At 46.3% G+C, this 22,330-nt stretch overlaps 1 protein-coding gene across 1 annotated transcript; it reads right to left on the bottom strand.

Moving 5' to 3' along the window:
• Nucleotides 1-7,534: 7,534 nt before the first annotated feature.
• On the bottom strand, nucleotides 7,535-9,582 carry hoxb1a (homeobox B1a). The gene is made up of 2 exons (XM_061749909.1): nucleotides 8,790-9,582; nucleotides 7,535-7,920 (listed from the first exon to the last, which is right to left on the bottom strand). Exons 1-2 carry the CDS (start codon nucleotides 9,580-9,582, stop codon nucleotides 7,535-7,537), a joined length of 1,179 nt encoding a protein of 392 aa, XP_061605893.1.
• Between the last annotated feature and the right edge of the window lie 12,748 nt (nucleotides 9,583-22,330).

Raw genomic sequence — 22,330 nt, forward strand, 5'->3', positions numbered from 1 at the left:
GTATTGATTCATCTTCACATAAATACTCAAGTAAAAAGTATGATTCATTCAAACTACTCTCAGAAGTACAATTTATTCAAAATGTTACTTGACTAAATTTAACGGAGTAAATGTAACACGTTACTACCCACCTATGCCGGTATGGAATTCTTTGGATGATCGCTCATATTTATGCCATCTGCCAGTGGATTTACAGCTTTCTGACGGGCAGGTCAGGCTGGGGGAGGCCACCTCATCCACACGCAGCATCAGCACTGGGGCGCCCCAAGGTTGTGTCCTCTCTCCGCTGCTCTTCTCTCTCTACACGAACGACTGCACCTCAGCGAACCCGACTGTCAAACTCCTGAAGTTTGCAGATGACACCACTGTCATCGGCCTCATCAAGGACGGTGACGAGTCTGCATATCGACAGGAAGCGGTGCGGCCGACACAACCTGGAGCTGAACACGCTCAAGACTGTAGAGATGATCGTGGACTTCAGGAGGCATCCTTCGCCACAGCTGCCCCTCACGTTGTCCAGCTGCCTTGTGTCAACCGTCGAGACCTTCAAGTTCCTGGGAATTACAATCTCCCAGGACCGGAAGTGGGCGACCAACATCAACTCCGTCCTCAAAAAGGCCCAGCAGAGGATGTACTTCCTGCGGCTTCTGAGAAAGCATGGCCTGCCACCGGAGCTGCTGAGACAGTTCTACACAGCGGTCATCGAATCAGTCCTGTGTTCTTCCATCACAGTCTGGTTTGGTGCTGCTACAAAAAAGGACAAACTCCGACTGCAACGGACAATCAAAACTGCTGAAAGGATTGTCGGTACCCCCCCTACCCACCCTTGAGGACTTGCACGCTGCCAGAACTAAGACAAGGGCGTGCAAAATCCTCTCGGACCCTCCCCACCCTGGTCACCAGCTCTTCCAGCTCCTTCTCTCAGGTAGGCGCTACCGATCAATGCAAACTAGAACTAGTAGACATTCCAACAGCTTCTTCCCTCTTGCAATCAACTTCTTGAACAGCTAACTTACAATTCCATTACAACAAGCTGGCAATTTTTTGACTTGAGTTCATTGTCACATTTCTGTATTATGTATTACTCGTGCACTCACTGTAGTTGTCTCGCCGTGCTGCACTATTTGCATATAGTGGCCACTCATGCCAGAGTAGCATCTGCTCCATTTGCACACTGATTGAGGAGTATCTGTAACATTTGCACAACCATTGTCCCAGATTATCACAGTACTCGTCACTTTAAACCGCATACACTCCTTGAAGTCTCAGTGCCCTTTGCACAATGGTCATTGCACCGGACTATTGCGATATTAGCCATTCGAACTGAGGACTCTGCATCTTTTTGCACAATTGTTGTTTGTTGTTGTTTTTTGTCAATGTCTTTATGTCTCCAAAGTGTTCTGTAAATTGACTGTCTGTTGTACTAGAGCGGCTCCAACTACCGGAGACAAATTCCTTGTGTGTTTTGGACATACTTGGCAAATAAAGATGATTCTGATTCTGATTTAGCAAAGGTTTTAAGCCGGATGCCCTTCCTGACGCAACCATGTGCATTTATCCAGGTTTGGGACTGGCCTACAGTTTGCATTGGCTTGTGCCACTCCCCCATAGGACTGCATTGTCTTTTGATAACATACAGTATTCTTGCAATACTGTATATTACAAACTCAATGGTGCAGGGGCATAGTTGCAGGGGGTTAGTGAGCACACCACCAATTTTCTGAATCTGTCGCCTCTAATCATGACGATCTCAATCTCTCTCAACATGCATACCACGACACGCACTCTTCGTTCCAGCATTTTTATTAACTTCTTCGTTTCCAAAGTCCACACTACTTTTGATCAATTGTTTTTTTCAAGATTCTGCCCCAAATGACAGGAAAACGCTGCAACAAATAATAAACCTCACTTAATTCATTCTAATATTATCGATTAAAAAGTTATTGAGGATACTGTGCATGATCGTGGCTGTTTTGAGCCTGTTATGAACCCTTTATTGATGTGCTATGATGTTATGTCATGTATTATATAAATATGTAACTATTATATTATGGAAATATTTTACATCACATTGCACTGTTTTTTGTATTTGCTTCTATTTTGCTGAGTTTTATTCTTCTGTCTCCAGCCAGATCGGCATTGCAAATGAGAATCTGTTCCGAATTGCCATACTTAATGGTTAAATCTTTCTTTTGCTCACAAAAGTTGGCTTACTCCTGAACAATTCTCTCCATCCCTCTCACATGCACACACACACTTCTGAAAAGTTGCCTACACACCTTATGGTAAGCAATTTTTTAGCCTGTCCTGTCCAGCTGGATGGTCATGCAGAATGGTCAATCTGTACGCCTTTTTATATCCTGGAACAGTTTTTCTGTGCAACAGGGATGTTTGAAATTCTCCCGCGGTGGTTGTTTGTGTTGTGCTATTTATTGGCAAAGAGAGAACAGAATAGAAATGGGAAAAAAGGATACAAAAACACAGCAGAACAATAGCTGAATAAAATAAGCTACAATAACATCACATAAGAGTGTCATTCTTACCTCAGTATAAAGAAATTTACACCCTCTGTGGAAGGGATGCAACAACTAAACAATAGGACAAGACTGCGGGGGGTACATGATAGGACAGGGCAGGACAGGATAGGGTTAGTGAGCAAGGTAGTGCTATCAGTATGTGGTGGAAGTATTTTTCAATGCTGAAACACCTGGAGGGACTTTAGAATGCAAAAGAAAGGACACCATGAGTAGTTGACGTTGACGTCATAACCATAAACACATAATTACTATAGCATGTCTCTGAGATTTATTAGTCAATAAACACCATCACATATATACACTGTGTATCGTATATGAGGGTTAACTAAAAATGTAATTAATTTGGGAAAAGATACGAAGGAAGGTAAACACCTGCGTTCACTTTCGGTTTAGCGTAATTTTAAGTTACAGCATTATAAATCAAGCTATTTTATCTCGTAAAGGGGCACCACGTCACTATTTAGATGTATAAAACTTCAGAACAAAGTGTCGACAAACCTTTTTTTCTCAGTCTCGTAATTTGAAGGCTGCTACATTAATTAGATAAGAGTTCTCGATAGCCAGAGGTCTTTTCTCGAACCCAGACACACACAACTGATTTTGTGTGAAAAAAGTGATTTTTTTTCCCCCACCTCCCACGCCCGGGAGAGCAAATACCTCTGGGGTATTTAACTCTTAACTCACACCTTCTCCGATTCTTATGTTTTTCCTCTCCCCTTACCTCGCGAGCCGGGATAGAACCGACATGGCTTCCCAGCCTAACCGTGGGCCTCTGCTAAGCGATCAGAACAGCTACTACAAAGGTACCAGGGGCCTCATGTACAAAAGGTGCGTACGCACAAAAACGTGGCGTCCGTTCTTTTTCACGGCAAAGTTCGGATGTATCAAGAGTGACATGACCGTAGAAATGTGCGGTGCCTCACGCCAACTGCATGGCTGGCGTACGCACATTTCTGCAGCTTTTGGTGCCTTGGCGACACTTGGAGGTGATGCTGGGAAACTGTTCTCATAAATCTGCACACGAGAGACACATGAATAATTAGCACTGATGAACAATTCATGCCCGGCAACATTTGATTTCAACAATGCAATTGAGGCACGGACTGAGAATTCATTTGTTAACCAGTGTATTTAATGAACCACTGATATTTGTGAGGACACCTATTAATTGATCGAGGCGATCATTTATGCTGCCTATTGCCCTCACAATCACTTTGTGACTCCAGCACATGCACTGAAAAAAAGAGTCCTTGAATTTACTTCATTTGAACATGTACATCGGTTGCACATGATTAAAATGTGTTTAAATTGACATAATTGCCCCCTGTTCTCCGAAAAAAATAATAATTGTTTGTCAGTGTGTGTCCTCCTGTGTATTAAAATAATAAATTGAGTAATAAAAAATGAGTCAAAGTTTTTGATATCCTCTTTGATATGCTGATGTGCTTCTATTTGAATTCAAAAGATTTATTACAAATACCACACATACAACATTTACGCATGAACCTTTATCTCACAGTGTAGGTTACTGTATGAACACATTTGTAATGAGTTCTAAAAATACATGGTATTAACCTTGTGGGGTGATCAGAGTGAGCCACATGTCCTCCCATCATCCCTGAGAGAGCAGTGTCAACCATGATCGCAGCGATTCTCTCCTCGAATGGGGTGAGGCCCTCCACGCCGATTCTTCCGCCTTTTTTTGGCCACACTTTGGCGGTGGGCAGCTGTCCTCCGCTTCACATCCACCTTAATGTCTGACCACTTCTTTTTTAGTTCAGCGTGTGCGCGCTATTCTGTCTCCACAGCATTGACAGCCGCACACGCGCTGTCCCATTCACTCCTCTTTCGCGTGTTGTTAACGCCGTAGGACAGCGTGCCAAAGAGGATTTTCTTGCGTGCCTCCACTTCATTGAGCAACTTCACATTCACACAAAAAATATTTTTTCTTCATTACATTGCAGAGATTGGCATCTCAGTTGCAGGGTTCATTTAAATATGATTTGCATATTCAAATGTGGGCGTGGACAGGGCGGAGTCGGCGACTCCAACGTGCGCTCATTTCCACGTTGATTGGAATGTACGAAGGAAATGTGCTTGGATTCATGAGTACGCAGAGTTTCGTACATCTGAATATTTTTGTGCGTACGACGTTTTCTGGATTTGAGCGTACGCCATGTTTTAGGAGGAAACTCACGCAAGTCTTTGTACATGAGGCCCCAGGTACGCTCCCAGCCAAGCGGGATTGCTCTGAAATTGCCAGCGACCCACAAAAAGAGGCAGGAAGAGAGACGTCCGGTTCTCCCAAGAAGGTGTGACGACCAGCCATTTTTATTCTCCCACCTCTTTTATTTATTTTTTTATTTTTCTATATCTTTTTCATCTGTAACCAAATCTGTCGGCTTCCTTCCTGAGCCACTTCAAGAGAGAGACTACCACCCATCAGCTTGAATTTACAGTCGTGAGTAAACACGGCAACTTTGCCATACTACAATATTAGTGCCTAATAATTTCAGGGAAATTACAAGCTTCAGGCAGCACGGTGGACGACTGGTTAGAGCGTCTGCCTCACAGTTCTGAGGACCGGGATTCCATCCCCGGCCCCGCCTGGGTTCAATCCCCGGCCCCGCTTAGAATTAAGGCCAAAAAGTTCTATCTTGGTCTCATCAGACCATCCATCCATCCATCCAATTTCTGAGCCGCTTCTCCTCACTAGGGTCGCGGGCGTGCTGGAGCCTATCCCAGCTATCTTCGGGCAGGAGGCGGGGTACAGCCTGAACTGGTTGACAGCCAATCGCAGGGCACATGGAAACAAAAAACCATTCACACTCACACCTACGGGCAATTTAGAGTCTCCAATTCATGCATGTTTTGGGGATGTGGGAGTAAACTGGAGTGCCCGGAGAAAACCCACGCAGGCACGGAGAGAACATGCAAACTCCACACAGGCGGGGCCGGGGATTGAACCCCGCCCCTCAGAACTGTGAGGCTGACGCTCTAACCAGTCGTCCACCGTGCCGCGTGTGTATATGTATGTATGTATATATATATATATATATATATATATATAAAAGGGAGGATCGTGCTGAAACTTGTTCTGTTGAGCTATGTCAGTAAAACTGACATTAAACTCGTATAACGTATAGCATTGTAATCACACCGTATGGCAAACTCAAAAAGTTGTTTAAAAAAGTTGTTTATTTACATTTTTTTTTCTTTACATTTAAAAACATTTCACATACACACACGCACGCACACACACACACACATATATATAGATATGTAGAAATGTAATTTATTATTCATTACAATTTACAATTCATTCATTACACTTATAACGTGTTCATTCTTATCATTAACGATCTTTGGATTAGTGTTTATAGAGAGGCATAGTGAGTGTCTATCTGAACTGCAGTATCAGGTCTCAATAACAAGCCTTCTTAAGAACAAATGGGATGAAGAAAGTATTTTCTTGATACTCCACAGAATACTTACACACATTTGAAATAATTGGTTCTTGCACTTTCTGTGATATACAGTTGTATAATATCTATCTATCTATCTATCTATCTATCTATCTATATAGTTTTACACCTTTAGAAGTTTATTTTTTCTACATAACCTTTCAAAACTAATTCTTACGATCATATTGGCCGATCAGGCTTAGTTTCCTGCTTCCATCCATCCATCCATCCATTTTCTGAGCCGCTTCTCCTCACTAGGGTCGCAGGCGTGCTGGAGCCTATTCCAGCTGTCATCGGGCAGGAGGCGGGGTACACCCTGAACTGGTTGCCAGCCAATCGCAGGGCACATAGAAACAAACAACCATTCGCACTCTCAGTCATGCCTACGGGCAATTTAGAGTCTCCAATTAATGCATGTTTTTGGGATGTGGGAGGAAACCGGAGTCTCCGGAGAAAACCCACGCAGGCACGGGGAGAACATGCAAACTCCACACAGGCGGGGACAGGGATTGAACCCGGGTCCTCAGAACAGTGAGGCTGACGCGCTAACCAGTCGTCCACCGTGCCGCCGACATTTCAATTATTCATTTTCAGTGTCGCTTATCCTCACTCGGGTGACGGGCGTGCTGGGGCATATCCCAGCTATCTTCGGGCGAGAGGCGCGGTACACCCTGAACTGGTCACCAATCGCAGGGCAGTCACATTCACACCCACAGGCAATTTAGAGTCTTCAATTAACCTATCATGCATTTTTTTTGGGATGTGGGAGGAAACCGGAGTACCTGGAGAAAGCCCACACAGATACAGGGAGAACATGCAAACTCCACACAGGTGAGGCCAGATTTTAACCCGGTTCCTCAGAACTGTGAGGCAGATGTGCTAACAAGTCGCTCACCATGCCGTCCACGTTGCATGTAATTCAATTTAAAAAATATATATATTTTCCGGACAAAGAGTAAAAACATTGCAATCTTGGATTGACAGATTAATATTTATTTGAGGTAGCCTGTAATAGAAAAGAAAGACAAGAATTTCTGAGGAAGACTGATAAAACTCAGTCATTTGGCTTATTTAAAAGTTCACACAGGTATTGTGATTCAGTTAAAGATCTTATTATTTTGATGGGTGACTTTTATTCAGTCGGCATCATTCTTTCGAGTAAGGCCATAAAAATGTGACTCTCATGAGACAAATGAAAGGCAATGAAATTACTTCCCGGACTCAGTAGGGAAATGCAATTTCCAGCCTTTTTGCAGCATTTCTGTCTCATAAATGCAAGCTTTATTCAATCCCTGAATCTAACTAACAAGTTGAATAAATCATGCATGTATATCATTCAGTGTATCCCAGTTCTTTGAATTGGGGGAAACGTTGATGCTCTGAGCTCTTTGGCTACAAAGAGACTATGATGAAGCATACTAAAAGAACAACTTGCAAAAAATAAAAAACATAAAAACAAATATCTATCATAAGAACTCCATTTGGACGCTGTCAGTAGTCAGTTGTTCTCCAAGGCATAATTTCGTCGAAATATCACCTCCGATTGAGCATTGGTGCATTTGCTGCATCTACTCGGGAGTGTGGAGAAGCGTCTGGTGAGGTGGATGCAGAGGATTGGTCCGTTTCCTCCAGTTCCTTGATGAATCCACTGCTGGTGTTAAACGAACCCGAAGAGGATGGACGCACCGGCGTGGACGTGCCTTCCTTCTCGCGCTTTTTCTGCTTCATGCGCCTGTTCTGGAACCAGATCTTCACCTGCGTCTCGTTAAGATCGAGTGTGGCGGCGACTTCCACTCGCCGTGCCCGCGTCAAATACTTGCTAAAATGGAACTCTTTTTCCAATTCTGTGAGCTGCCGTGTTGTGAAGTTGGTGCGTAGGGTGTTGTTGGCACCAGCCAGGCCGAAGTCCGACACTTTAACTGAATAGAAGAAAAACAAACTATACGTTATGCGCTGTTGACTAATTTTATGTCGACTGACAGACTGCATAAATGCTGATAGGACATAAGTGCACCGTTGCATAGAAGATATATGAGTCATTTGCGCAATTCGGAGGCCTCGTGCTGCACAAAAAATCCACAAAACATGCAGATCACCCCATTTGTTTCTTTGTTTAACTTTTTAAATGTGTTTTGTGGGTGTGTGCTTGTGTACGTATGTGGGGGCAGGGTGTACATCGAATGCGCCTGTTGTAGCCATTATGTATAAAACTGTAACCACCACATATTAATTCACTTTGTCTAATATGAAATTGAAATGTTGAGATATTGATTAACGCAGAGTATACATTTGATTTATACAATAGTGGTGCCCAAATCTAAATCATGCATATTTTAAATAAACGTCATCATTCGTTGGAAGTATTTTTTTATTTTTTTTATTCAAGTCATGCTTAACGAAATGAAAAATTTAGAGTTTCAAACATTTGTCTAAAAAGTTAACTATACATCCAACAGAAAACGTTAGGCATAGATTATTCAAACATTATGATCACATTTTCATGGCTTGAGTTTTTTTTCCGTTTGTTTCGTATTTCCTTAAAATATAAGACTTTTACCATGTTTCTTTGAGGTCCCTAACTTTGACAGTTTCAATGCCAGACGCCCATCACTAAAAAAAAAAAGTGCTTTAATTTTCGGTTGCACATGATGAAACTGTCGTAAAGTGACGGAATTTCCCCCTCTTTTCCTCGAAAATAATCAAATAATATATGCTACCTTAACACATTTTAATCATGTGCAGCCGATGTGAAATTCAAATGACTTTTTTTCAGAACACACACACACACCTGTTTTAGGTGGATTCCTCTTCACCTTCATCCAGTCAAATGTTTGTCCTCGTCCGGCTTGCTGAGTGTCCTCGTCCTCTCTCTCTCTTTCCACAGATACAGGTAGCTCTCCATATCCTCCCCCGTGTGCGAGTCCCAAGTAGCCCGCGGCGTCGGGACCCGAGCTAACCTGAGGCGGGTAATGGGAACCGACCAGGGCGCCCTGAGGCCCACAATAGGCCGCGGCTAGGGTCCCATAGCTTGGACCGACGGTGGGGGCCGAGGTACACAATGTTGACTGATGATAGTAAGTCGATGTTACTGGCTCGTCCATTAAATATTGAGGTTGGATGGTGTTGTCAGGGCATGTCGTTGTGATGTAGTCAGCGTTTGTGGTGCAGGCCTGCTCCAAATAGGCCCCGTTATTGACAATACCTCCGTTATGATAGGAAGACAATAATCCAGTTTGTGTGTCATGAAGGTGATGATAGTAGCCATTATTTGTCTGTTGATGCTCGTGATGAGGGGCTTGTTGATGATGCTGGGCTTGTCCTGTTGTCTCATTTGGTCCTCCACCGTCAGAGCTCACGTGCAAGCGTGCATCCACACTATACTGCCTTGAACCTCTCGACACACTGCTGGGAACTTGGGGAGCGGAGTGGCCCGAGTGGACTTTGTCGCTGGTCAGCTGGAAACCTTGATGCTGATCCAAAGAATGGTGAAGCAAATGCTGATGGTATCCAGATTTAGGTCTAGAATAGGATGGATTACTGAATGAATATTGCATGAATGAGTTCATATTCGATGTGTCCATGCAGACTCTATGGGACAAAGATTCGAAATAAAAATACCAAAAAAAAATCTAAAACGAAAAAAGATATTGTTTCAAAAAGACCTTGCTGTCTAAGAAAATTAATTACCCTCTTAATCAAAATCATAAAAGTGTCAAAAATAGAGAAAAGACAGCAGATACTTTCCTTCCCCAAACTGACGCTTGAGGTGCGTCGTGTGCGTGTACGTGCGTATGTATATGTTTATGCAAAAGGAAGGCCTCAATCGTTGAGGCTCGGTGACGCTGTAAAACAAAGCAACGGGATAGAAAAGAGTCGAGTCACCTCTTCGTGGTCACACAGGTTATAGTCCGTCTTCTTCAATCCTGTAATTTATTTTCGTCTCACACTCGGCTTTCATCTTTTGCGTCTCCCTTCTGTTTTTCGTGTCACTTCTTTTCTTACCGACGCCCGGATCACATGACTTGTCGTCACGTCGCCTAGGGTGACCAAAATGTCCAAAAGTTTGTTGGCCGGTGGACGAGGCAAAGGATCCAGCGTATGCGTGTGCGTGTGAGCGTGAAAGAGAGACTGGGGGAACAGGGAGGACTTTCGTGCGCGCGTTTATATTTGCGCACGCGCCTCATCCATCACTCGCAGTGACATTAGCGCGACAAAGAGACTTCAATCAAACCAACCCATCAATCTGATATCAGCACGAATCTGTCACCGCAAAGAGAAGGTGCGTGAATAAAAGAGGATCTGTGAACCGGCCTGCTGTTCTCAGGCATCCTCATTGCAAAAATGCTCTTCAAAAATAACAGAAACATTCGACCCACATGTAAAGCAAAGTGCTAGATACTGTAGTTCTACTTACTCGTCATCCCTTTACTGTACATATAGTATTTTCTGTATGCTAAATAGATATACTGTAGATCTTGACTTGTAAATACAGATCTAAACAGATAGATAGATAGATAGATAGATAGATAGATAGATAGATAGATAGATAGATAGATAGATAGATAGATAGATAGACAGACAGACAGACAGACAGACAGACAGACAGACAGACAGACACCCTTTAAGTGGAAACAAATAATTGTCAAGGATACCAATGTAGCTGCAATGGAGATGCTGCTCTAGTGAATTTAATGACTGAGTACCAGCTGTCATTAAGCTATTTTACATTTTACTAAAGCATCTTAAACAGTCGCTCAGATTGTCTTCAGGTCACTCAGCATGTAAATGAAACTCGAACTGTACTTCAAAATGTTTTCCTTTTTGTTCTTTGTAGCACTTTTTTATAACTGATTTATAACTCATAAATCTCTCCTTGATTTGATGATTGCCTCTGCTGTTTTTTTCCCTCACAACACTGGTAATCTTTCCATTGATGAAAATTCTATGAATTCTATGCAGGTGTCATAGAAGGGGATGATCACAAACCTTTGGGAATCTGTTTCATTTTAAACAATTGCATTGGGGCACTCATGATTTCCAATGAAAGGGTAAACATTTGACCATGTGTTTGCTAATTAAATGAATTTGCTGATCTGTTATTGCAATGAGATTAGGGCAGACAGCAGGCCTTCTGGTTAACCAGATACTTTTTATCCAGCAGGACAGAAATAATGGATGTCATTCTGTTTCTTCTTTTTTGTGTATTTGTGTGAAACAATAGTTGATCATTGTGCAGCTCAATCCACTTTTTATAAGCTTGCTTAGGATGGATGCATAGTATGATTTAAGTATCAGCTTAATAGTTATTTTATAAAGCGATACCATTGCAAATGTCTACCATGGGCAGCATACTCTTAATTTAAAGAGGTGTTTCCGTTTAAATAGCTTATTTTTACTGACAATTATCATTCTTTAAGCTCTGGCGAGTGGCCTGACAGCAAACAGAACACCATGTCGCCACCAGTATACAGTATATGTAAGTCATGACAAGTGGTGTGGGTGGGTAACAAGGATGGAGGTTAATGATCACAGTGAATGAAAGGATGAAGACCAAAATAAGTGTGCAGGAAGAATGCTGGAACAGACTGGTACAAGACGAAGATTAAATGACACCCACACAACTGTCTGGGTGGTGAAGTGACTACAGGGCGGAAAGAAACTGAGGTTAAAAGGTTAGGTTAATTATCTCTACCTCGATTTCTAAAAGTCCTGTAGTGATTCAAGTTAAGTTGTGTAGTTATTGCTTTGTTTATGCAAGCTTACACTCTTCACTTCACTTTCTTGTTAAAACATTTTTTTCTTGGGAGATTTATTTTAAGATACAGTAGATAGATACATAGATAGATAGATAGACAGACAGACAGACAGACAGACAGACAGACAGACAGATAGATAGATAGATAGATAGATAGATAGATAGATAGATAGACAGACAGACAGACAGACAGACAGACAGACAGATAGATAGATAGATAGATAGATAGATAGATAGATAGATAGATAGATAGATAGATAGATAGATAGATAGATAGATAGATAGATAGATAGATAGATAGATAGTTAGTTAAATGGTTAAAATCATCACCTGACACGATGGGGGAAGATAGGGTGGCCGTGTCTCTATGGTTAAAATCATCACCTGACACGATGGGGGACCTAGGTTCAAGGCCCCCGACTGGACCATCCACCAACATCTCCCGGACTCATGGCTGTGGTGTCCTTGAGCAAGACACTGATACCCCGAACACCTCCCAAGTTGCTTAAGATGCCCCCTGCTCCAGTGTGTTCCACTAAGAAGTGTGTGTGTTCACTGTGATGGGAAAAATGCAGAGAAAAAATTGTGTGTGCATGCATGTCCATCCATCCATCAATTTTCTACCGCTTATCCGAAGTCGGGTCGTGGGGGCAGTAGCTTTAGCAGGGACGCCCAGACTTCCCTCACCCTAGCCACTTCATCCAGCTCTTCCGGGGGGAATATGGCGTTCCAAGGCTAGCCGAAGGACGTAGTCTCTCCAGCGTGTCCTGGGTCGTCCACCGGGGTGGGACGTGCCCAGAACACCTCACCAGGGAGGTGTCTGGGAGGCATCCGAATCAGATGCCGAAGCAACCTCATCTGGCTCCTCTCGTACTCTGAGATCCTCCCGGATGACCGAGCTTCTCACCCTATCTCTAAGTGAGAGCTCGGACACCCTGCGGAGGAAACTCATTTCGGCCGCTTGTATCCGCGATCTTGTTCTTTCGGTGACCATAGGTGAGGGTAGGAACGTAGATCGACCGGTAAATCAAGAGCTTCGCCTTTCGGCTGAGCTCCTTCTTTACCACAACGGATCGATACAAAGTCCGCATCAATGCAGACGCTGCACCGATCCGCCTTTCGATCTCCCGTTCCATTCTTCCCTCACTCGTGAACAAGACCCCAAGATACTTGAACTCCTCCACTTGGGGCAGGATCTTATCCCCGACCTGGAGAGGCCACGCCACCCTTTTCCGACTGAGGACCATGGTTTCAGATTTGGAGGTGCTGATTCTCATCCCAGCCGCTTCACACTCAGCTGCGAACTGCTCCAGTGAGAGTTGGAGGTCACGGCTTGATGAAGCCAACAGAACCACACCATCTGCAAAAAGCAGACATGCAATACTGAGGCCACCCAACCGGAGCCCCTCTACGCCTCGGATGCGCCTTGAAATTCTGTCCATAAGTAGTAGTAGTTAGTTATGAACAGAATCGGTGACAAAGGGCAGCCTTGGCGGAGTCCAACCCTCACCGGAAACGAGTCCGACTGCTATGCGGATATGCGGACCAAACTCTGACTCCAGTCGTACAGGGACCGAACAGCCCGAATCAGGGGGTTCGGTACCCCATACTCCTGAAGCACCTACCACAGGACCCCCCCGAGGGACACAGTTGAACGCCTTCTCCAAGTCCACAAAATACATGTAGACTGGTTGGGCGAACTCCCATGCACCGTCGAGGACCCTGCCGAGGGTGTAGAGCTGGGCCACTGTTCCACGGCCAGGACAAAAACTACACTGCTCCTCCTGAATCTGAGATTCAACTTCCCGATGGACTCTCCTCTCCAGCACCCCTGAATAGACCTTACCAGGGAGGCTGAGGAGTGTGATCCCCCTGTAGTTGGAACACACCATCCGGTACCCCTTCTTAAAAAGGGGGACCACCGCCCCAGTCTGCCAATCCAGAGGCACTGTCCCCGATGTCCACACGATGTTGCAGAGGCATGTCAACCAGGACAGCCCCACAACATCCAGAGCCTTGAGGAACTCCGGGCGAATCTCATCCACCCCCGGGGCCTTGCCACCGAGGAGCTTTTTAACCACCTCGGTGACCTCAACCCCAGAGATCGGAAAGCCCACCTTGGAGAACCCAGACTCTGCTCCCTCGTGGGAAGGCGTGTCGGTGGAATTGAGGAGGTCTTCGAAGTATTCTCCCCACTGGCACACAACGTCCTGACTCGAGGTCAGTCGCGCCCCATCCCCACTATACACAGTGTTGATGGTGCACTGCTTCCCCCTCCTGAGACGCCGGATGGTGGACCAGAATTTCCTCTAAGCCATCCAGAGGTTTTTCTCCATGACCTCACCGAACTCCTCCCATGCCCAAGTTTTTGCTTCGGCGACCACCAAAGCTGCATTCCACTTGGCCAGCCGGTACCCATCAACTGCCTCAGGATTCCCACAGGCCAAAAAGGCCCGATAGGACTCCTTCTTCAGCTTGACGGCATCCCTCACCGTTGGTGTCCACCAACGGGTTCCGGGATTGCCGTCACGACAGGCACCCACCACCTTACGGCCACAGCTCTGGTCGGCTGCCTCAGCAATGGAGGCGCGGAACATGGTCCACTCGAACTTGATGTCCCCCGCCTCTCCCGGAACATGAGCAAAGTTCTGTCGGACGTGGGAGTTGAAACTCCTTCTGACAGGGCATTCTGCCAGATGTTCCCACCAGATCCTCACAATACGTTTGGGCCTGCAGCGTCGGACCGGCATCTTCCCCCACCATCGGCGCCAACTCACCACCAGGTGGTGATCAGTTGACAGCTGCGCCCCTCTCTTCACCCGAGTGTCCAAGACATACGGCCACAAGTCCGATGATACGACCACAAAGTCGATCATCGAACTGCGACCTTGGGTGTCCCGGTGCCAAGTGCACATGTGGACACCCTTATGCTTGAACATGGTGTTCGTTATGGACAATCCATGATGAGCACAGATTTTTCTGTGATTTTTCTTCTTAGAAAGATAAAATTCCATCCATCCATCCATTTTTAACACCACTTATCCTGGTTAGGGTCGCGGGGCGCTGGAGCCTATCCCAGCTGACTTCGGGCGAAAGGCAGACTATACCCTGAACTGGTCGCCAGTCAGTCGGAGGGCACATATAGACACGGACAACCGTTCGCACTCACATTCACACCGTCACTGAGTAGGAACTGAACCCACGCTCCCCGTACCAAAGTCAGGCGAGTGTAACACTACACCATCAGTGACCGAAAGATAGAATTCCAGTTTTTATTTCATGGGTTTTACATCTATGTGTTACACAGCTCCTTTTGTTCTAAGCCACCCACTTTTCAAGTGAGCAAAGGTATTGGAACAGACATTATTCAATTAACTTAAAGTAAATAACATTTAATATTTGGTGGCATGACCCTTACTTGCAATAACTGCATCAAGCCTCCAACCCATTGACTTCACCAGACTGTTGCATTCTTTGTTTGAAATGCATTTCCAGGCCTTCACTGCACTCTTTTTCAGTTTTTGTTTGTATCTGGGGGGTTTTCCCTTCAGTCTCCTCTTCAGGAGGTAAAATGCATGCGCTATTGGATTAAAGTCTGGCGATAGAATCGGCCAGTCTAAGACCTTTCACTTTTTCCCCCTGATGAAGTCCTTTGTTGTGTTGGCAGTGTGTTTTGGGTTATTGTCTTGTTGCATGATGAAGCTTCTCCAGATTAGTTTGGATGCATTTGTCTGTAAATTGCCATGCAAGCCATGCAAGGTCGAGAAGTTCCGACGAGATATAGTCAGACTCGCCTCCACACACAGCTTGGGCTCTGATACCAGTCCTATAGAAAGGGGTTGGACTCTCTTCCACTCGGGATTTGCCCACGTTGAGAGGCGCCGAGCAGGTGTGGGTATACTTATTGCCCCCCGGCTCGTCGCCTGTACGTTGGGTTTCACCCCGGTGGACGAGAGGGTAGCCTCCCTCCGCCTTTGGGTGGGGGGACGGGTCCTGACTGTTGTTTGGGGGGGGTGCTGGAGAACGCTCCCGCTGGAGACTCCATCGTTCTGTTGGGGGACTTCAATGCTCACGTGGGCAATGACAGTGAGACCTGGAAGGGCGTGATTGGGAGGAACGGCCCCCCCGATCAGAACCTGAGCGGTGTTCTGTTATTGGACTTCTGTGCTCGTCACGGATTGTCCATAACGAACACCATGTTCAAGCATAAGGGTGTCTACACGTGCACTTGGCACCAGGACACCCTAGGTCGCAGTTCGATGATCGACTTTGTGGTCGTGTCATCGGACTTGCGGTCGCATGTCTTGGACACTCGGGTGAAGAGAGGGGCGGAGCTGTCAACTGATCACCACCTGGTGGTGAGTTGGCTCCGATGGTGGGGGAAGATGCCGGTCCAACGTGGCAGGCCCAAACGTATTGTGAGGGTCTGCTGGGAACGTCTGGCAGAATCCCCTGTCAGAAGGAGTTTCAACTCCCACCTCCGACAGAACTCTCCGCGCCTCCATTGCTGAGGTGGCCGACCGGAGCTGTGGCCGTAAGGTGGTGGGTGCCTGTCATGGCAGCAATCCCCGAACCCGTTGGTGGACACCAACGGTGAGGGATGCCGTCAAGCTGAAGAAGGAGTCCTATTGGGCTTTTTTGGCCTGTGAGACTCCTGAGGCAGCTGATGGGTACTGGCTGGCCAAGCGGAATGCAGCTCTGGTGGTCGCTGAAGCAAAAACTCAGGTATAGGAGGAGTTCGGTGAGGCCATGGAGAAAGACTTCCGGACGGCTTCGAGGAAATTCTGGTCCACCATCCGACGTCTCAGGAGAGGAAAGCAGTGCACCACCAACACTCTGTATAGTGGGGACTTCGACTCGGGACGTTGTGAGTCGGTGGGGAGAATACTTCGAAGACCTCCTCAATTCCACCGACACGCCTTCCCATGTGGAAGCAGAGTGTGGGTTCTCTGAGGCGGGCTCTCCTATCTCTGGGTTTGAGGTCACCGAGGTAGTTAAAAAGCTCCTTGGTGGCAGGGCCCCGGGGGTGGATGAGATTTGCCCGGAGTTCCTAAAGGCTCTGGATGTTGTGGGGCTGTCCTGGTTGACACGCCTCTGCAACATCGCGTGGACATCGGGGACAGTGCCTCTGGATTGGCAGACTGGGGTGGTGGTCCCCCTTTTTAAGAAGGGGGACCGGCGGGTGTGTTCCAACTACAGGGGGATCACACTCCTCAGCCTCCCTGGTAAGGTCTATTCAGGTGTGCTGGAGATGAGGGTCCGTCGGGAAGTCGAATCTCAGATTCAGGAGGAGCAGTGTGGTTTTCACCCTGGCCGTGGAACAGTGGACCAGCTCTACACCCTCGGCAGGGTCCTCGAGGGTGCATGGGAGTTCGCCCAACCAGTCTACATGTGTTTTGTGGACTTGGAGAAGGCGTTCGACCGTGTCCCTCGGGGAGTCCTGTGGAGGGTGCTTCGGGAGTATGGGGTACCGAACCCCCTGATACGGGCTGTTCGGTCCCTGTACAACCGGAGTCAGAGTTTGGTCCGCATATCCGGCAGTAAGTCGGACTCGTTCCCGGTGAGGGTTGGACTCCGCCAAGGCTGCCCTTTGTCGTCGATTCTGTTCATAACTAACTACTACTACTTATGGACAGAATTTCAAGGCGCAGCCGAGGTGTAGAGGGGCTCCGGTTTGGTGGCCTCAGTATTGCATGTCTGCTTTTGGCAGATGGTGTGGTTCTGTTGGCTTCATCAAGCCGTGACCTCCAACTCTCACTGGAGCAGTTCGCAGCTGAGTGTGAAGCGGCTGGGATGAGAATCAGCACCTCCCAATCTGAAACCATGGTCCTCAGTCGGAAAAGGGTGGCATGCCCTCTCCAGGTCAGGGATAAGATCCTGCCCCAAGTGGAGGAGTTCAAGTATCTTGGGGTCTTGTTCACGAGTGAGGGAAGAATGGAACGAGAGATCGACAGGCAGATCGGTGCAGCGTCTGCAGATCGCAGCCGAGTGTGAAGCGGCTGGGATGAGAATCAGCACCTCCAAATCTGAGACCATGGTCCTCAGTCGGAAAAGGGTTGCATGCCCTCTCCAGGTCGGGGATGAGATCCTGCCCCAAGTGGAGGAGTTCAAGTATCTTGGGGTCTTGTTCACGAGTGAGGGAAGAATGGAACGGGAGATCGACAGGCGGATCGGTGCAGCGTCTGCAGTGATGCGGACTTTGTATCGGTCCGTTGTGGTAAAGGAGCTATGCCGAAAGGCGAAGATCTCAATTTACCGGTCGATCTTTGTTCCTACCCTCACCTATGGTCATGAGCTGTGGGTCGTGACCGAAAGAACAAGATCCCGGATACAAGCGGCCGAAATGAGTTTCCTCCGCAGGGTGTCTGGGCTCTCCCTTCGAGATAGGGTGAGAAGCTTGGTCATCCGGGAGGATCTCAGAGTAGAGCCGCTGCTACTTCACATCGAGAGAAGCCAGATGAGGTGGCTGGGGCATCTGATTCGGATGCCTCCCGGACGCCTCCCTGGTGAGGTGTTCCAGGCACGTCCCACCGGGAGGAGACCCCGGGGACAACCCAGGACACGCTGGAGAGACTACGTCCTTCGGCTGGCCTGGGAACGCTTCGAGATCCCCCCGGAAGAACTGGATGAAGTGGCTGGGGAGAGGGAAGTCTGGGCGTCCCTGCTAAAGCTACTGCCCCCGTGACCCGATCCGGATAAGCGGTAGAAAATGGATGGATGGATGGATGGACGGTTTGAAATAAGGAAAATTCCATCCCTGTGAAACAAAATGAAATCCATCCATCCATTATCCTCACAAGGGTCGCGGGAGTGCTGGAGCCTATCCAGCCTATAATCGGGCAGGAGGCGGGGTACACCCTGAACTGGTTGCCAGCCAATCGCAGGGCACATACAGACAAACAACCATCCGCACTCACATTCACACCTACACCTGTTTATTCCGATTGAGGTGTTTATATGGATCGTTTTCATCAGGGGAAATTGTGTAGTCCGTTCTGAGTGTTTCCTGGCTGCCTAACAACAGGCATTATCGTGTGGCGTGAACGTAAGAGCCGCAGGAAACTGATCAAAGAGCCGCATGCGGCTCCTGAGCCGCAGGTTGGCCTGCCCTATACGTTTACTTGCTTTGCTCGTCTCTGCTGTTGGGTCCTAACCATAACATATATATACAGTGGGTACGGAAAGTATTCAGACCCCCTTAAATTTTTCACTCTTTGTTATATTGCAGCCATTTGCTAAAATCATTTAAATATTTTTTTTCCTCATTAATGTACACACAGCACCCCATATTGACAGAAAAAACCACAACTGTTGAAATTTTTGCAGATTTATTAAAAAAGAAAAAAATGAAATATCACACAGCCATAAGTATTCAGACCTTTTGCTCAGTATTTAGTAGAAGCACACTTTTGAGCAAATACAGCCGCCTTTTTGGGAATGATGCAACAAGTTTTTTCACACCTGGATTTGGGGATCCTCTGCCATTCCTCCTTCCAGATCCTCTGTCGAGTTCTGTCAGGTTGGATGGTGAACGTTGGTGTTCAGCCATTTTCAGGTCTTTCCAGAGATGCTCAATTGGGTTTAAGTCAGGGGTCTGGCTGGGCCATTCAAGAAGTTACTGTGTTGTTCTGAAGCCACTCCTTCGTTATTTTAGCTGTGTGCTTTAGGTCATTGTCTTGTTGGAAGGTGAACCTTCGGCCCAGTCTGAGGTCCTGACCACTCTGTAGAAGGTTTTTGTCCAGAATATCCCTGTACTTGGCCGCATTCATCTTTCCTTCGATTGCAACCAGTGGTCCTGCCCCTGCAGCTGAAAAACACCCCTACAGCATGATGCCGCCACCACCATGCTTCACTATTGTGACTGTATTGGACGAGGTGATGACCAGTGCCTGGTTTTCTCCACACATACCGCTTAAGAATAAGGCCAAAAAGTTCTATCTTGGTCTCATCAGAGCAGAGAATCTTATTTCTCACTATCTTGGAGTCCTTCAGGTGTTTTTTCTAGCTAACTCCATGTAGGCTTTCATGTGTCTTGCACTGAGGAGAGGCTTCCGTCGGGCCACTCTGCCATAAACCCCTGACTGGTGGAGGGCTCCAGTGATGGTTGACTTTCTAGAACTTTCTCCCATCTCCCGACTGCATCTCTAGAGCTCAGCTACAGTGATCTTTGGGATCTTCTTTACCTCTCTCACCAAGGCTCTTCTCCCCCGATTGCTCAGTTTGGCCAGACGGCCAGCTCTAGGAAGGGTTCTGGTCGTCCCAAACGTCTTCCATTTAAGGATTATAGAGGTCACTGTGCTCTTAGGAACCTTAACTTCAGCAGAAATTCTTTTGTAACCTTGGCCAGATCTGTGCCTTGGCACAATTCTGTCTCTGAGCTCTTCAGGCAGTTCCTTTGACCTCATGATTCTCATTTACTCAGACATGCACTGTCAGCTGTAAGGTCTTATATAGACAGGTGTGTTGCTTTCCTAATCAAGTCCAATCACTATAATCAAACATGACTGGACTCCAATGAAGGTGTACAACCTTCTCAAGGATGATCAGAAGAAATGGACAGCACCCGAGTAAAATATATGAGTGTCACAGAAAAGGGTCCGATTACTTATGGCTGTGCGATATTTCACTTTTTTTTTTAATAAATCTGCAAAAATTTCAACTATTCATTTTTTTCTGTCAATATGGGGTGCTGCGTGTAAATTAATGAGGGAAAATAATAAACTTAAATTATTTTAGCAAATGGCTGCAATACAACAAAGAGTGAAAAATTTAAGGGGGTCTGAATACTTTCCGTACCCACTATATATCGATAAAATATGACCCACCACCAGAAAAGACAAACTAGCACATGACTAAAGGAAACACAGACAATATATTGCAACACACACAAGGTAATGGGGAACAGATGGAAACAATCATTGCAGGGAAGACAATAAGAATGGCAAGAAACATGTGGTATGTGCACGTTCCTGGAAACGAGAGTTGAGACAATTACAAAATAAAACGGGAAGTGAACACAAAACAGACAATATAATCAACCAGATGGATGGATGGATGGATGGATGGATGGATGGATGGATGGATGGATGGATGGATAGATAGACATTCATCAACCTTCTTTTTGGTATTCCTCTAGTTCTCTTGCCTGGCAGCTCCATCCTTATCATCCTTTTACCAATATATTCACTATCTCTCCTCTGGATGTGTCCAAACCATCGAAGTCTGCTCTCTTTACATTTGTCTCCAAAACATCTAACCTTGGCCGTCCCTCTGATGAGCTCATTTCTAATCATATCCAACCTGGTCAATCTTTCTACCTTCGTCATTGCCGCTTCCTGGTCCACCACACTTGCCTCTACTACTCTTCCTTCTCTCTCATTTTCCTCATTCATCAACTCCTCAAAGTATTTTTTTCCATCTATCCAGCACACTACTTGCACCAGTCAACACATTTCCGTCTCTATCCTTAATCACCCTAACCTGCTGCACATCCTTCCCATCTCTATCCCTCTGTCTGGCCAATCTGTATAGACCTTTTTCTACTTCTTTAGTGTCCAACCTGGCATAGATGTCATCATATGCCTCTTGTTTGGCCTTTGCCACCTCTACCTTTCCCCTACATTGCATCTCAATGTATTCCTTTCTCCTCTGCTCAGTGTCCCACTTCTTAGCTGACCTCTTACCTTGTATGATTTCATGTACTTTGAGGTTCAACCACCAAGTCGCCTTCCCCCATTTCCTACCACAAGATACACCAAGTACTCTCGTGCCTGTCTCTCTGATCACCTTGGCTGTAGAGGTCCAGTCTTCTCGAAGCTGTCCACAGAGGGCCTGTCTCACCTCTTCTCGAAAAGCCGCCTAACGCTCTTCCTTTCTCGGCTTGCACCACATGGTTCTCTGCTCTGCCTTTGTCTTCTTAATCTACCCCCCCACCACCAGAGTCATCTTACACACCACCATCCTATTCTGTGTAGCCACACTCACCCCTACCACTACCTTACAGTCAGTAACCTCCTTCAGATGATGTCATCTACACAAGATGTAATCCTCCTGCGTGCTTCTACCTCTGCTCTTGTAGGTCATCCTATATTCCTGCCTCTTCAGGACGAAAGTGTTCACTTCAGCCATTTCCATCCTTTTTGCAAAGTCTGTCCCTCCAAGTTCCTTTCCTGGATGACAAACTTACCCATCACTTCTTCATCACCCCTGTTTCCTTCACCAACATGTCCATTCCAATCTGCACCAATCACGACTCTCTCTCTGAGGATGCTCAGAACTACTCCGTCTAGCTCCTTCCAGAATTTCTCTTTCAGCTCTAGGTCACATCCTATCTGTGGGGCATAGCCACTAATCACATTATACATAACACCCTCAATTTCATGTTTCAGCCTCATCACTCGATCTGATACTCTTTTCACCTCTAAGACATTCGTAGCTAAGTCTTCCTTTAAAATAACCCCTACTCCATTTCTCTACTCATCTACACCATGGTAAAATAATTTAAACCTTGCCCCTAAACTTCTACCTTTACTGCCTTTCCACCTGGTCTCCTGGACACACAATATATCAACCTT

This window comes from Phyllopteryx taeniolatus, chromosome 16, assembly GCF_024500385.1.
Source record: "Phyllopteryx taeniolatus isolate TA_2022b chromosome 16, UOR_Ptae_1.2, whole genome shotgun sequence".
Classification (NCBI taxonomy): domain Eukaryota; kingdom Metazoa; phylum Chordata; class Actinopteri; order Syngnathiformes; family Syngnathidae; genus Phyllopteryx; species Phyllopteryx taeniolatus.

What these genes read in the sequence shown, in the direction of transcription:
- hoxb1a (XM_061749909.1), bottom strand. Translation starts at nt 9,582, where the DNA reads ATGGACACATCGAATATGAACTCATTCATGCAATATTCATTCAGTAAT. An exon ending in GAGGAATCCACCTAAAACAG is followed by an intron (nt 7,921 to 8,789) that starts GTGTGTGTGTGT and finishes TCTTCTATTCAG; the next exon opens with TTAAAGTGTCGGACTTCGGC.